The sequence below is a fragment of the Balaenoptera musculus genome, chromosome 4 (genome assembly GCF_009873245.2).
Source record: "Balaenoptera musculus isolate JJ_BM4_2016_0621 chromosome 4, mBalMus1.pri.v3, whole genome shotgun sequence".
Taxonomy (NCBI): domain Eukaryota; kingdom Metazoa; phylum Chordata; class Mammalia; order Artiodactyla; family Balaenopteridae; genus Balaenoptera; species Balaenoptera musculus.
In genome coordinates this window covers 115,811,308-115,828,921 of record NC_045788.1, presented here as the reverse complement: position 1 = coordinate 115,828,921, position 17,614 = coordinate 115,811,308, and the positions used below count along the sequence as shown (strand labels likewise).

General features: G+C 34.6%; 1 protein-coding gene across 1 annotated transcript; it reads left to right on the top strand.

Moving 5' to 3' along the window:
* Positions 1-6,875: 6,875 nt before the first annotated feature.
* On the top strand, positions 6,876-17,614 carry HSPA13 (heat shock protein family A (Hsp70) member 13). The gene is made up of 5 exons (XM_036850902.1): positions 6,876-7,072; positions 8,639-8,979; positions 11,393-11,606; positions 13,338-13,505; positions 14,455-17,614. Exons 1-5 carry the CDS (start codon positions 7,048-7,050, stop codon positions 15,120-15,122), a joined length of 1,416 nt encoding a protein of 471 aa, XP_036706797.1. The 5' UTR covers positions 6,876-7,047; the 3' UTR covers positions 15,123-17,614.

Here is a 17,614-nt window from a genome sequence, read left to right as displayed (position 1 = left end):
AAAAAGATATGCTGAAGTCCTAACCTTCAGTACCTCAGAGTGTGACCTTATTTGAAAATTAGGATTGTTGCACATGTAATTAGGTAAAATGAGGTCACAATGGAGTAGAGTGGTTTCTCAATCCAATATTACTGATGTCCTTATAAGAAAATGGCCATCTAAAGATACACTGAGACACACAGAGAAATGTCATATGATGATAAAGTCATGTTCTGTTACTGAGAGTGGTATGCTAATATGTCCATCTATGGTTCTGGGTTTTACTGTTTTTCCTGTATGTGTTTTTAAAGCTATGTCAATTTTAGCTTTATATATTTCAAAGCTTTTTTTTTGGCATATGCAAATTTAAGATTGCTGTTATCTTTTATTATCATGAAATATTCCTTTTTACATCTAATAATCTTTCTTGCTTCGGAGTCTACTTTGTCACAGAGCCAGAACCAGAGTGCAAAATTTAAGGAGACACTGTTTCTCTGGTGTGGACTCTGCACTTGCATTTTTATTTTCTTTCTATTAATTGGTTATTAATAACTTTTATGATATTTTAATTAGGTTGTAAATATTTATATTTAGAGGAGCTCTCTGTAAAGTAAGGAAGTTAATCTCTCTTGTATCTCATGTATGTTTAATATTTCCTCAGTTTGTCATTTGTCTTTTGACTTCATATATATTTATATATGAATAATTTAAAATTCTATATAATGAAATTTCTCTTTTTTTGTACAGTTTTGCTTTACAATTTCTGGGTTTTAAGTTTTAATTTGAAATACCTCTTCAAATCCCAATTAATGAATAAAACCACGTATACTTTTTGAATTAAATCTTTCATCCATCTGGAATTTATTTTGATGTTGAAGTAAAATATCTCTATGGTTAACGACATAACCAATTGTTCCAATAAAACTTATTGGATAACCCATCTCTCCCTTTCTCCTAATTTTAAAGGAAATGCCACTTTCTTCTTTGGTCTATTTTCTATTTCCTCTATAGTATAAAGTTGTTTTGATTTTTGTAGCTTTGTCATTGATTTTAACATGTGAAAGGGCTTTCTCATTAGAGTCTTATTCCTAAATATTCCAAATGAGTTTTATTGTCATTTTGTCGAGTTATAAAATATCCTTCTGGCATTGTATTTGATATTTCATTGAAATTAAAAATATAAGGAGAACTGGCATCTTTAAAATAGTAACTCCCTATCTCACAGATTATGGTCTCTAAATACCAAATCCAAGCAAAAGGTGCAGGGATCCTTGGAGGTATGGCTAATAATAAATATGAGGCAAAAAAAAAAGAATAAGGGGATCCTGAGGCATCTTTTCAGAGCAAGTAGCAAGGAAATAAGTAAAGCCTACTAGGGTTGTGGTAAAAGCACTCAACAGTGAATTTTGAAGAGGCTGCCACTGGCCAACGTTAAGAAAATCTAAGTATTAAAAGGGTAATAATTAAAATAGGTTGGAACATATACCACCACACAACAACAATAACTATAACAACAAATTAACTGGTCACCATTGGAGGATGCAAGTAAGCTAACTGATTATTTTTAAAAGTAGAAAGTAAAGAGAACAAATCAAGGGTTAATCTTGCCTTTTTACATAAACTATGCCACTAGGTAATCAAATAGTAAATGAGAGAAGTTCTTCTTTATAAATATATTCCACCTAGCAAAGAAGGAAAAATAGAATATCATTGTTTTGCAATGCTTAATAAATTAATGAGCTTGGGCATTAATCATCAACTAAAAGGGAGACAACCAAGTATTATTTGCCTTCTAATAGAAAAACACATGACCAAAGACAAAATAGTCTTGCAAGAACAAAACAAAAAAGAGCCTAAATTAGATCAAACCTCCATATCCAACTAACAATCTTTACTAAATACACAAAAGGAACAAACATGTTTATACCATAGAGATGCAATCAGCAAAATTCAGACTATACAAAACCTTGGAGGACAATTTTTTTAAAACTGCAAGTTCTAGACTTTATTTGAATTCTAAGTCAATGGACCAAACTGGAAAACGATAAAATATTTATGAAGTAATTGGAAATTTGAGTACTAACTAGATTCTTAATAGTAGAGAATTATTTTTAATATTTGGGTTTGACAACATTGTGTGTGTATTTGCAAATTATTAATTTTTAAAGATATTTATTGAAATATTTAAAGATAAAAAATATATCTATTTTCTATTAGCTTCAAACTAATATGGAAAGAGGGAATGGGTGGAAATAGATATGAAACATGATTAGTCACTAGTTGATAATTATTGAATCTGGATAAAGTATATGTAATTAATTTATTTTATGTATGTTTAAAATTTTCTATAATAAATTTATTGAGTTTTCCTATCCAAGAAGGTTTTTCTTTCATTTACTTAAATATATTGTTCTAGTCTTAGGGGAGTTTGAAAGTTTCTCCTTTTATTTTTAAATTTAATTCTATGGGTTTTACCTTTTTGTCTCTACATTAAACAGGATCTTTCCTGCCATATTTTTCTAACTGGTTATTGTTTGCATATAGGAAAATTATTTGTGCACAGTATTATTAAAGGAGCCCCTTATTCAATTCTTATTGTTTCTCAGATATTTTTGGTGTGCTAATTTTTCCATGTATATAATTGCTATAGACTGAATGTTTGTGTTTGTGCCCCTACCATACATATATTAAAACTTAATCCCCAATGTGATGGTATTATGAGGTGGGACCTTAGGAGGTGACTGGATCTTGAGGGTGGAACACTCCTGAGTGGGGTTAGTACCCTTATCAAAGAGACTCCAGAGAGTTCCCTTGTCCCTTCCACTCTGTGAAGACACAAAGATAAGACAGCTGTCTATGAACCAGAAAGCAGGTTCTTCCCGGACATCAAATCTGCCAGTGCCTTGATCTTGGACTTCACAGTCTCCAGAACTGTGAGAAGTAAATTTCTGTTGTTTATGAGCTACCCAGTCTATGGCATTTTGTTACAGTTGTCTGAATTAAGACAATAATTATATAATTAGAAAAGAATCATAAATTTTCTTCTTTATTCTTTCTCCAAATTTATACTTCTATTTTATTCTCTTGCACTGGCTGTTAACTCCAGAGCAATGCTCTATAATAGTTGTAAATGGGTATATTTATTTCATTCTCAGTTTTACTGGTAATAATTCTAAGTTTTGTCTGGTTTATTGTTTGGGATATATATTTTTGATCATGTAAGAAGTATTAATGCATTCTTATTCCTTTAAGTTTTTATTATGTTTTGCTTTGATCAGAAAGAAGTTGTGGCACATATATACAATGGAATATTACTCAGCCATAAAAAGAAACGAAATGGAGGTATTTGTAGTGAGGTGGATGGAGTTAGAGTCTGTCATACAGAGTGAAGTAAGTCAGAAAGAGAAAAACAAATACAGTATGCTAACACATATATATGGAATCTAAGGGGAAAAAAAAAAAAAGGTCATGAAGAACCTAGTGGCAAGACGGGAATAAAGACACAGACCTACTAGAGAATGGACTTGAGGATATGGGGAGGGGGAGGGGTGAGATGTGACAAAGTGAGAGAGTAGCATGGACATATATACACTACCAAATGTAAAATAGATAGCTAGTGGGAAGCAACCGCATAGCACAGGGAGATCAGCTCTGTGCTTTGTGACCACCTAGAGGGGTGGGATAGGGAGGGTGGGAGGGAGGGAGATGCAAGCGGGAACAGATATGGGAACATATGTATATGTATAACTGATTGACTTTGTTATAAAGCAGAAACTAACACACCATTGTAAAGCAATTATACTCCAATAAAGATGTTAAAAAAATAAAAATAAAAAAAATAAAAATAAATATATTTTTAAAAGACAACATGTTACTTATTGGGGACATATGTAATATATATTTCCATTTAAATTCATTTGAAACATATAGGCAATATCCAAAATAAAAGATATTTTCAAACTAAATAGCAAATACATTTATCAAAGGTTCTGAAGTGTAATAGATTCTTTGAAAAAACAACATTGGTATCAGCTTTTTAGTTACAAACCAAATTTATTACTTACCTATACCTTTACATGAAAAATCTTCATGTAATAAATGTTCAGTCCCCAGAAGATAGAAATATATGAAACCATACTAGTAAAAGAAAAAAAAGTACACATACTCTGGTTCATTAAATGAAATTTGTCCTGTTATGGCATAATTTTAACAAAGGAGTAATTTTTTATGTTCAAATATTATAGTGTTTCATACAGTCTAACAATGTAATGCACAGTAAGTTGTAATTTCAATACACTTACTCTTTTAATGAATGTGCAGAGAACTGGATCAATTTTCCATTGAATGAATTTTTCTTAAACAACAACAAGGGCAATTTGTCCTCTGAATTATATTGATATGTTGTAAGATTTTAATTATTTGGCAATGAGTTTCCTAATGAAGCACATTTCTGAAATAATGTGAATTACTGGGATATATAGTTAGACAATTTTCACTCTACCTACTATTTTTAAAAATTACCTACCTCTAATCACTAAATTGAAGGTGAGGTTTAATTTATTAAGAGAATGAATGCTAATTGAGAGCATAATTTTCTTGACTTCTCTTGGCCTTTTATTTTTCTCTCTGTAAATAAGGGGTAGGTGCACCTTGCCCTCTAGGATATTTTCAAGCTATGAACTTCATTTACTTATCCACTCAAAAGTCTCTCATAAATAGCTACAACTGCATTAAAAAAAAAGAAAATCTGACAATGTGGCAGTTTTTAGTCTATCCCATTTATATTTATAAATATAATAAAAATTGATCTTAAATCTGTCATCTGATATATTTTTTGGTTTTACTGCTTCCTTTGTTGATATATTTTGCTATATAGATTTTAAAAGTTTAACTTTGAATTATGTATACCGACACTCCTCCATGAAAAACTGAAAAAATGTACATTTTAATTTTATCCCACTTATTCTTAATAACCTATTCCTTTTTCTATACGTTTTATCATTTTTTGGTCCTTCAGGAAGTTGCCTTCATAAACTTAAATGACCTACTTATGTTTCTATTTCTTAAATTCGCCATTCTACATAATACCTATTAACTCCCTGCTAGGAAAAATGAAGAAATCAGTATATCCACATTTCTTACCATATCCCTGCCCTCATCCTTATTTCCCAACTCTGGTGTTTTCTGTTCTTAATAACATTACTATACCCCTGAGAAATAACTGGGATAGTCTTACCAGCAATCTTTGCTCCTATTAGCAAGGGAGGAAGGGGTGGGTGGCAAGGAGAATGGCAATGACCAGTGCCTGCCACACATGGCTAATCCTCCTGATTTGGTTTACACATCTAGTTCTATCTCTGAAACTTCCACCTCACGCTTTATGATCCAGCAGCCTTCTATGAGACTGCCTTCTGCTTCCACACTCTTGGTAATTCAGTTTCCTCTTCCTGGAACACCTCCAGCCAACTGCTTATTATCCCATCAACCCATCTCGAGTCTCCCTTTTAGTCGTCAAAGTACTGCTTAGACGTATTATCTTCCACTAAGTCTTCTCCTCAAGATAAAATTATACAGCCTTTATCCAATCCTGTTTCTGCCCTATGGCCATACTGCAATTATGTTGCACACCATAATAAATTACATTTATGTGTTTATCTTCTGTCTCTCCTTCTGGTTGTTACTAGTGGCTAACACTGTGCTCAATAAATGTTCACATGATCATTATACCCAGTAATATTAAGGAACTGAGTGTTTGAATTACGCATTCTTCATAAGGAAATGGTAGTGAACACTACTCACTATAGGCACACACGCTTTTTATTCTTTACATTATGAAACATTTAAAATATACACGAAAGTGGAGAGCACATTATAAAGAATCCGCATTAACCATTACAGCTTCAATAACCATCAACATTTTCATACACATTTTTATAACGGCTAGAAAGCCACTGGCAGGTTATTCTCCTAGCAGGTTGACCTGTTGTCAACAGGAATTGTTTGACTTATATCTAAGGCAAGGAAATAGATTTCAAGTCTCCGGGATCATTGTTCTAATGAACTTTAACAGCAGTAACGGACGAAACACTTTCAGAAGGAGCCATGAAGTACACTAGGGACCAAGAAGCGAGAAAACTCGGGTCTATTTAAGACTAGAACCAGAAAAACAGTTCACAAGTGTCCTAAATGGCCATTGCATGTTAAGGGATTTGTGCATGAAAACAATTCCTGCCACTTATAACTTAATTCAAGAGAAAGTTAAGGTATTTCGTTTACGTTTTTCTTTTCAACGGCCCTCTTCAGTGTTAGCAATAGAGGAAAATGTGTCCCTGTTCCTTTGGATAAATCTCATTGGCTGAGGATTCCTCGAATTCATTTTTTCCAAAACGAAAGCACAGGAGTGAGGATCGTATCCAAGTTCCAGGGTCGCCAGCCCCTGCCTCCCTCTACGCCCGCACTGTGGCAGGGGCTCTTCTAGGGATGCTGGGGCGAGAGGCGGGGGGGGGGGGGATGTTTGGGACCGCCCCCCCCCCCAATCTGGAATCTAGATCCCCGGCAAACGAGCACGCTTTAAAAGGTAGAAAGAACGAAATAACAAACGCTGGAACCTGGGCCTGGTTAGGCACATCACCCCAAAACGCAATAACCTAATGGTGCTCACTGCCCCTCAGGCGAATGGGGGCAGGCCGGAACTACACTTCCCAGAAAGCAAAGCGGCGGGGCGGTGCTAAAAATACTGTGTTTTTACCTCAAGTTCGCTCCAGGTGCTTCAGGTTTGCTTAGAAACTCCAGTCCCTCTTGCTAGCGCTCCTCCGCCCCAGCCTAATTGGCTCTGTAGTCCGTTGCGTGGGAGGCGGCTCGGGCGCCCCTGGCAGCGGTTGAATGGGGGCCCTCATGCCCTCGGCCTCACGGTAAATGAAGTCCTTTCTCTGGTCCGAAATGTAGCTTCTCGGGCCGCGTCAGAGCAACAGGACTACATTTCCCAGAGGAGCGCGGGGCTGCCGGGCGGCGTGGGGGCGGTGCCTCACGTCTGGTACAGTCATCCTAAGCTTCTTCGGCTGGACTGTGATGGCCGGAGAGATGACGATCTTAGGTCAGTGACCAGGAGGGTCCTTTGCGCTGTTGCGGGCACCGGAGCGGTTGAGGGAGGCCGGGGTGTTGGGGTCGTTGCATCTGCTGGATCCCGCTGGCGCAGCGGGTAGGGCGCCAGAAAGGTGACTTAGAGGCGGTTTTGGGCTGTTCGCGACGCCGGGTTGGGGGTCGCCTCTAGGAAGGCCCGGGCCGCAGTAGGCCCGGGTAAGGCCGGCGGCGACCTCTGCATACCTCCCAGGGACGTTGGGCCTCGGGAAGGGTTCTTTCCTACGCAACGTCGATTTTTGAATCGTTGGTTGAATTGGGGCCTTTGAGAGGCCGCCAGAATGTGCATCTCCTAGACCCCTAGCCCCTTTGTGGAGGAAGGGGAAGGAACAGCAGCAGCATCCCGAGCTGTAGACTCAGGGGACGCTGGATTTTGAGAGAGCCAGATACCTCTTTGATGTACAGTCCAGTGTTCTTTCCACCAATCCGGGTAGGAACTACCCTCTCCGGCGGAGAAGGTGATGAAATGCTTCTGAAAATGTGTACGTAGGAGCAAGAGGAAGCTGGGATTGGCACCGGATGTCATTTCATTATGTGTTGATGAGGATGACCTAATGATTAGTAAAGCCGACTCCTACAAATTGGTGTTTTGAGTTGTATGTAACATGGATGGACACAGGTGTATAGCACAGCCTCCTGAAACCAAATAACAGATTAGCTGTAAATTCGAATTGACTTCTTTCTCCATCACTTATGTTTACAGTTTGCGTGGCATTTGTTCGTATTTGGCTTTTTCAGCAATTGGTATTTATTGAACAGTTTTCTAGTGGCTAGGAACCATTGGTGCAGGGGACACAGCGTGACTAAAACCTGACTTCAAAGAGCTTCCATTTATGTTATCATCAGGGTTACACACTTTTAATTCTTCTCCGAAATATCACCTCTGCAAGATGTCCTTAATTCGTATTTAATACAGAAAAAGTTAACTATGTTCTGTAATGAAGGGATCGTTTAAAAATATCTAAGCAATTTCCAAAATTATTTTAATCCAGTTTATCCATTTCATCCGTTTGAAAGGAAAAAAGAGAGAGGGGATAAAGAGTTTTACCCTTACAATAACAGAGCTTTTGCTGTGGAAATTTTAATGTTAGTTTCTTTTTAATAATGACATCTAAAGCTAATTATAAAACTATAAAATCTAAATATCATTTGATCAAGAATTGGATTATATTCTGGCTTTTGCTCCAGATGAATGACTTCTCCTGTCAGCATTAGCACAATTATTATCGAAATGTTTTTATTTTTTATCCCTTTACTCACCCATAAGTGAAGCACACAAACATACAGGGGGTTTTTTGTTTGTTTGTTTTTGTTGTTACTTCATTTTAATTGTATTATAGTCAGTTTGCATTATGAAAAACTTGATGTTTGAGAAACGTTATCGTGAGTACTGTAAAAGAAAATATTTGGAGACTATTTTTAGTCTAGCACGGAAGCGTGATAGTAAAGGGATTTTACTGTTGTAATTTCGCGCATTGTACTAGTTTGATAAGACGCAACTTGTAATTTGCCTGTATTTCAGGATCAGCTGTTCTGACTCTCCTGTTGGCTGGCTATTTCGCGCAACAGTATTTACCACTGCCTACTCCTAAGGTGATTGGAATTGACCTTGGCACTACCTACTGTTCAGTTGGGGTGTTTTTTCCTGGAACAGGAAAAGTAAAGGTCATTCCAGATGAAAATGGGCACGTCAGCCTACCCAGCATGGTGTCCTTTACTGACAACGATGTTTATGTGGGGTATGAAAGCTTAGAGCTGGCGGACTCAAATCCTCAGAACACAATATATGACGCTAAAAGATTCATAGGCAAGATTTTTACCCCAGAAGAGCTAGAAGCTGAAATTGGCAGATACCCATTTAAGGTAAGTGAAGCCAAAATCTATTTTAACTCTAGTTCAGCATACTGTTTCAATTAATGCTTTGGCTTCAAGTTACAAAACATTCTATTTCAACAGACTCAGTTTGCCTGGAAGTTATATTATCTCATATAACAAAGAATCCCACAGCAGCTCCAGGGTTAGCTAATTCAGTGGTTCCGCAATATTACTGAGGACTTAGGATATTACCATCTCCTCACTCTGCTATCCTCAGAATGTCTGCACAGCTCTTTCATTGTAGCCGGAGGCTAATGAAGCCCCATGTACCTATAGATGGGTGGATGGATAAATACATACTCTTCCTGTGTTTGTGTGTATACATATTTATATACATAAAAAGAGATCACAGGCATGCTGTGTAATGACTTGTTTGAAACTCATCAGTATATCATGGACAATTAGTCAGTGGGCTCACATCATTCATTATCTTTCATGGTTGTGTGAAACGACTGTTCCGCCAATTAATTGTCCAGTCTCAGTGTAAGTTTTATTTTTTCCCTGGTTTTCCACTATTATTGGAGCTTCAGTGAATATCCTTGTACATGTATGTTTTTACACTTCTCTGATAATTTCCTAAATTTGAATTCAAGAACTGGAATTGATAGGCCAAATGATTGCATGTTTTTAAGGTTTTTGATTTGTATTGCCAAATTGTGCATCGAAAAGTTTACGTGCCTTTATCTATTTTTTAGAATGCCTATATCTTCACTAGTTATTGTTTTTCAATCTTTGCCAATAGATAAATAAAAAATGGTATCTTGCATTAATTTGCATTCCTGTGATTTCTGTTGAGGTCAGACTTTTAAAAACGTGTTTATTGGCATTTTAATTTTCTTTAGTGATCCACTTCTTACCCTTTGTCCTGTTTTCTTTTGGGGTGTTTGTCTTTCCCTTGATGACTATGAAATACCTTTGTGATGTGTTTTCAGTATTTTTTCCTTTTTTTAAAAAAACTGACGTATAATTTTATTTTTGAACTGTCAAGACTTAAATTTTTATGTGGTAAAATCATCTCTTAATAATTTTTTTTAAATGTTTTTGGACTCTTACCATGCTTACGGTGGCCTTTCCCATCCTATCCACTTGTATTTTTTTTCTAATGCTTTTATATAAGTATTTGTAGGTTTAGGTTTTGCTGGGGTTTTTTTTTTTCTTTTAAGCATTTAAATGTTTATTCCATGTAGGGTTCCCCCCCCCCCTTTTGGTTAATTATGAAGTGAGATTCTAAATAAGTAGATTTTAAAATGGTATCAGTGCTGCTTATTGATTAACCCATCATAAAAATTCTCAAATTTTTATTCATTTTCAAAGGAGCAAAAAAAGAATCTCTCCAGGCATTTCTTAGGTTTACATCTTTGTTCTTTTTTAGCTTCTTTCTTAAGACCCTTTACTAATTTGTAATTTTTCTTATGTAATGATAAAATCATATAAAGCTATACAGTTTCCTCTAAGTTACAGCTTTGGGTACATTACTTATTGATCCAAGAGTTATTTTAAAGGTTTTTTTGGTTTGTTTTAAGTTTCTAAGTGATCTGATTTTTTTGTTGTTTCTGTTTCATGATCACTCTGAAGGTACTGGTACATTTGGGTCTTATTTTAAGGACCTTATTTTAAGTGTCCATAGCTTGTTTTTGTTTTCCCCAGACAGGTAAAATACTTTTTGGAAGGTCAGATTTTCTTAATTGAAAACTAATTATGTAGTCTTGAATGATTGGGGTAAACTTCTTATAATTTCTTAGAACAGACTAATTCCCTTTTACTGTTGATGTTAATACAAACTATTGGTGAAACTAGTATGTTTTAGAATTAGTCTGATTTTTTAAATGTACAAATGTACAACTACATTAGCAGGAAAAAGATGCTAATACATGTTTTCATGGAAACAAGAATGTGAGTGATATTTGATTCTTAGATAAGAACATAACAAAGCACTAAAATTATTCTTGTTAATATGTACCAGGACATTCTTTCAATTATCTGTTACTTTTGGAAATAAGTTAATTTTTTAAAAAAGAAGATCTTGGGTCACAAACATGACTTAGCCACTGTTATTCCTTCTACTTCATCATTCATCTTTTCTTTCATTTAACATATATATATTGAGAATCTTCTATGTTTCAATTATATGCTTAGTGATGAATTTTATTTTTCTGCTCTTATTGAGAGCTATGGAGTGGATTCATTTTATAGCTTTTAAAGTATGACTTTTAATAACCTCTAATCTTAGTAAATGCACTTGCTAGATAACAAATGAATTTTATGACCCTTTAAAGGTAAGTTTTGATTGAATACATTCCATATGTATGTGTGTTAGCGTATGTGTATGTACGTATATGTAGGTATATACACACACAGTTTTATATATATATTTTTTTATCTTTGCAAATCTTATTCACAGGTTTTAAGCAAAAATGGAATGGTTGAGTTTTCTGTGACAAGTAATGAGACCATCACCGTTTCCCCAGAATATGTTGGCTCTAGACTGTTGTTGAAATTAAAGGAAATGGCAGAGGAATATCTTGGAATGCCAGTTGCCAATGCTGTTATTTCTGTACCAGCAGAATTTGATCTAAAACAGAGAAATTCAACAATTCAAGCTGCTAACCTTGCAGGTAATATCACTTGCCTGAGTTACATTTTGCTCAAAATTTTGTTAGGCTGAAAATCTGTAGTAATGTGTATCATTTTGCAAACCACCTAACTAGGCACCTAGACAAACTATATGGTAGATAAATCAGATGGATTTTTATATAGGTTTACAAACAATTTAGAAAGCTCCATGGTACAATGTAAAATGTGTATATTATGACAGCAACCTATCAGGCATATGAGAAAGGCTGAGAAAGAACATGGACACATGTTAGCAATGAGGAATTTTTTCTTCTAAAATTCTTTTAATGTTAAGATGAATGTAATATAATGTTTTTTAAAAATCTGAGGTGGGAGAAAATTAATTCAACACCATTCAGCAAATATTAAGTGCCTAGGTAAACAAAACAGATAAATCCATTTTCTCATGGAGCTTATATTCTGTTGGAGGGAACAGAAAATCAGCATTGAAGATAAGTATATTATGGCATTTCTTACTTAGCATTATTAACATTTGGGGCTGGATTATTCTTTGCTGTGGGGAACTGTCCTGTGTATTATAGGGTATTTTGCAGCACCCCTAGCCTGTACACACTAGAAGGTAGTGGCACTCTCCCCACCAAGTAGTGATAATTTTATGTCTCCAGACAATGCCAAATGTCCCCAGAGGAACGAAATGACCTCTGGTTGAGAGCCTTGATACAATGTATGTCAGAAAGTAACGTGCTGTAGAAAAAAAGACAGGATAAGGGGACAGGTGGGTGATCAGAGAATAGGGGGATTTGCAGGTTTTAAAGAGAGCGGTCAGGTAGACCTCATTGAGAAAGTGACGTTTAAGTAGATTTGAAGGAAGCAAGGTAGTGACCCAAGCAGATATATGGAGGAACTGTGTTGCAGGAGAGAGAGTGCCAGTGTAGCAGCCATAAAGGGAGAATTTGCTGGTACGTAAGAAGATAGGAAGTTGGCCAGTGTGGCCAGAGCAGAGTTAGTGATGAAGTCAGAGAGCTAAGGGGAAGGGTATTAAGGTCTTTGAATAAATTCTTCAGAGTTTGACTAGTTTTTATGGCTTGTGATACATAAAGCCATACTACTTTCACGGCCGTTCATTATATGTGGCAGTTAGTTTAAAGCAGGAGTTTTGCTCAAGGAAATCTGATCTTTTGCTTGCACATTTACTGTTTAACTTTACCTTGAAGTCAGATTTTGCTATGTATTTCAGATTTGCAAGGGTCTTGCATTTTAAGTACTTTTTTGAAGTGTCATTGTAGCTATTGTAGCTACTGGATTTTTCATTTTATTATCATTTCTTCTCTGTTTATTCATGTGTTCTTTTTATCAAAAATTCATTTTTCAAAGAAGAGCACACTAAACTTACCTCATTTCTATAGCAATTTGTTACAGTGCATAATGACTAAAGTTTATTTGCTCATATATTCCCAAGTAAAATAGGAAAATTAGAAGAGGCTGAGAGATTTTTTAAAATTAAGTATTAATAAAGAATAGAATGATGTATTCTGCTGAATCTGGGCCTTTATTTCTTTATATTATAATCTTCTTTTAGAATAATTTTAATGACACCCATTTGGAAGAACCTATATTTATCCTTCCCATTTCATTATTTTTACTGGGTTTGTGACTGTGTACTCAGTGGAGTTCACTTCAGAGAAGATACTTATGTGTTGTAAGATTAAGTGAGAAGAAATTTCTTAATAGTGTCCTCTCATGATTGTTCTTCCCTCCAACCAATTTTATAGGACTGAAGATCTTAAGAGTAATAAATGAACCCACAGCAGCAGCTATGGCCTATGGTCTCCACAAAGCTGATGTCTTTCACGTCTTGGTGATAGATTTGGGCGGAGGAACTTTAGATGTGTCATTGCTGAATAAACAAGGAGGAATGTTTTTAACCCGAGCGATGTCTGGTAAGAAAAATAGAGGGAGCGTTAAAGAGATTAAGGCACGTTAACATATCTAATGTGTAAAGTGTTCATTTTTAAATTTTTCCGTATTCTTTGCGTTCATTTTGGTAATCTTCTGTACATGTAATCTTATGCCACCACTTATTATATTTATAGCAAAAAGTTAAGTCTCAAAAAATGACTGGACATCCTGTAAGTCAAATAAATATACTGCCATTTGTAGCTGAGCCAGTAGTTTTCACCTCCATGGTAAAGGGAACAGAAGGAAAGAAATTATTTTAAAATGAAGGATGATCAGTTTATTTCACTTAATAATCTGTTTCACAAAATAGATATCTTTAGGAAATCTAATAATAGTATTTTGCATTCTAAATTTTTTTTTAAGGTTAATTTAGTTTAAGGAATTAAGCCTGTGGAGCTTAAGTTACAGGTGGCCTAACTGGACCCATTTAGAACCAAGTTCAGTGGTGGGCATTTATATTGCATTACTCTTTTCCTAATTAAATTATTTTTTCTACTTTTCAGCTCTTAATCATTTAAACAAAAGGATTTTTTAAAAAAGAGAAAATGCTTACTGGTACTTCTTAATTAAAAGGAGGACTTCCTTCTGTTGAGAATAATGACATTTAGTGTTTTTAAATTGCTACTTAAAAGCCGGTCTGTGTTCTCAATTTCTTAATTTCTGCAAAAGTATTTGATATCACTGAGATACCTCCTATTACATCATTTAAACCCGGATGTGCACTGTATTTTAATAGTACACATTTGAATTAAAATCATTTTAATCCAGTTATTTTTAATCAGTCTTTGTATGAATAAAATCTTAATACATTAAATAAGGATTTATTATTCCCAGAATATCATTTATACATACATACTACACAGACACACGTATATATGTACACACATAAACGTATATTCATAAATATAAACTTTGTAATTTTTAACTTAGGAAACAATAAACTTGGAGGACAAGACTTCAATCAAAGATTGCTTCAGTACTTATATAAACAGATCTATCAAACATATGGCTTCCTACCCTCTAGGAAAGAGGAAATCCACAGATTAAGACAAGCTGTAGAAATGGTCAAATTAAACCTGACTCTTCATCAGACTGCCCAGATGTCAGTATTACTAACGGTGGAGGAAAAGGACAGGAAGGAACCTCAGAGTAGTGACACTGAACCGCCAAAGGACGAACTTTCCCCGGCAGACAGCCCCCATGTGAACAGCATGTTTGGAGCTAGCCTTCCTGAAAAGAAGAATGGAGAAAGTCAGGTTTTATTTGAAACAGAAATATCACGGAAGCTCTTTGACACCCTTAATGAAGATCTTTTCCAGAAAATACTAGTACCCATTCAGCAAGTGTTAAAAGAAGGCCACCTGGAAAAAACTGAGATTGATGAGGTGGTTTTGGTTGGGGGCTCAACTCGTATTCCTCGAATCCGCCAAGTCATTCAAGAGTTCTTTGGAAAGGATCCCAACACATCTGTAGACCCTGACTTGGCAGTGGTGACAGGAGTGGCTATCCAAGCAGGGATTGATGGAGGCTCTTGGCCTCTCCAGGTCAGTGCGTTAGAAATTCCCAATAAGCATTTACAAAAGACCAACTTCAACTGAATTATGGAGGGATGGTCATTTGAGATCTTGTCTGATGATCTCTTCCTGTTTATCAGACCACCTCTGTCCACTAAATAAAGTCTCTAAAATGTCTCACACATTTACCTAAAAGGTAACATTTATATATATGAAATTTTACAGAACATTTTGTTTTAGAATTGAACGTGACCAGATTGATCCTTGATTTTGGAGAGATCCCATTCCAACAAGTACTTCTAAAGTGAAAGAATTGAGGTAAAGCTCTTACAGGAGCATAGGTGACTGTATTTTCTGGATTCTGGAAGTAGATATCCATGTGCACTTAAAACTATATTCTATAAACATTGCCTAGTGCCAATTATAGGATTCCCAGTTCTTACTAAATTATATTAGCAGGAGCTGGTAATTTATTTACTTGGTTATCACATGTAACTCTTAAATTTGAACTATACTTGAAGGACAGTGTTGATGTCAGGTACTTACAGTGGCTGGGAGATAGCAGTATTATTAATATAAGCTGCATATATAATATTCAATAACTGCCATATATAACAAAATTACTTTCACAAATTCCGTATCCCATTTTGTGTCCTATTCCTATAACCTGCATTCTCCGGATTTTCAAAATATATTTATTGGATCAATTTATTTTCTTTCTAAAATAGCTACAGATTTATTCAAGTGTTTCATTACCAATTTATATTTTAGTTCTTCATCTGCTATGTGTCATTCTCTGCTTGGATTTCCATGATTCTGCATGGTTTGAAAACAATAGAGAATTATTAATTACATTTTAAAAATGTGTTAATGTCACAATAAAGCCGTCATTACTATACATTTTTTTTGTTATTTAAGACCTTTGTAGACATTGATAAACAGCAGTAATTAGGTACAGTATTTATTTATTTTATGTTTTTGTTTTTGTTTCATTGTTTATTTTCAGTAAGCCCTGGAGAATTTAGCTTGCATTTGATTCAGTTTTACCAAGATTTTTTCCCCGTATTTAGTTTTAAATGAGGAAAATTGTACTCATTTGTAAAAACCTTGTTATTGTTTCCTACCATCATTTAAAAATAATCAGACTTGGACTGTTTTTAGCCTTAAGGTTAGTGTGTGATGAGAGCAAAAAATTTGTGAATACTGGAAATAATGTGGAAATCTAATGTGGAAGACGATGTGAAAAAAATGTCCACAAATCCGTATTTGTAGTAGTTTTGGTTTGTTTCCTTTTAGAAAAGATGCAGGAACCAAGAAAGAAAATACAGTAGTTTTATTTATGTGATGCCCCTATTATTTGAAGATTTTCTTTTTCCTTAATAGAAGCTACTTCTTATCAATACTCAAAAATTAAACTCTGGTCAGCAGTTTTGCTAATATAAAATATGTCTGCTTTATCCATTGTTGAATTTGAAAGGATGTTGAATTTCCAATCACTGAAAAAGAGAAATAAGCAAACTCATTTCAGCAACATCAAAACATTTCTGCTTCTCATAGTAAAAATCTGAGTGTTTTTTGCAGATCTTAAAAAAAAAAAAGTTTCTTAGCAATGAAATTGCTGTTAAAACAATTTCAATCAAATACTTTTGTGTACAGAAAATGTCTGTAGTAGGTAAATAGAAAAATATAAAACGTTGACATGTTTTATTTTAGAACTAAATGGAGAAATGCCAAAGAGGAATCCTTCACTGCGTTATGAAAATATTCAAGTGTTCTTTTGGACTTTATAAAAATCTTTACTAGATTTTAAAATTGAAAAATATCTTTTTGCAAAGGTCTTTAAGAGAAAAGTGTTCGATTTATCAAAATCTCCATAGATAGTAACCAGCTTTAACCTAAAGCATTATAAGATTTTTTTTAAAAAGCTTGAATTTCTCCAGTATATGAGATAGTTCAGGACAATCTGTTAACAGTTCTTAGAGGAAACAATTTGCAAAACAGGGCAGCTAATCTCATATTCTAAAATTGGAATTTAAATAATTTGATTGTTTCTGAAAAATAGGCAGTGTTGGAATTGGGGGACATTAGCATATTAGAAAAGCATAACTATTCTCTAGTATAGTTATACCTTTAAAAAAAAATTAATGTCTGTCTTCAATCATATTAAGGGGCTATATATAAATAGTTTGAAATCGATGTAGTTTATTTAAAAGGTAAAAATGCATTCTGAAAGGGATCATTTATGCATAATAATCTGAAGACATTTTTCATAAAACAAACAATACATTTTGGTTGTACATCTTGCTAGTGTTTTTTGAAGTACATAACTTTTAAAATATTAACTGTCTTGTATGATTAGAATATGTGAATGAATAATTTATTTTGTGTCAGGAATGTTTTGGTATTTACTGTGTTTTCACTGGAACCACTTACATATCAGCAGATACTATTGTGTATAACATGTTCTGAAGATCATAGTTATTATGCATAACAGATTGTGCCTCTTAGATTTGTGTGTATACAGGTATTTCACATTTTAATGTAAATAAATATCACTTTGCAGTTTGTTTTTTAAA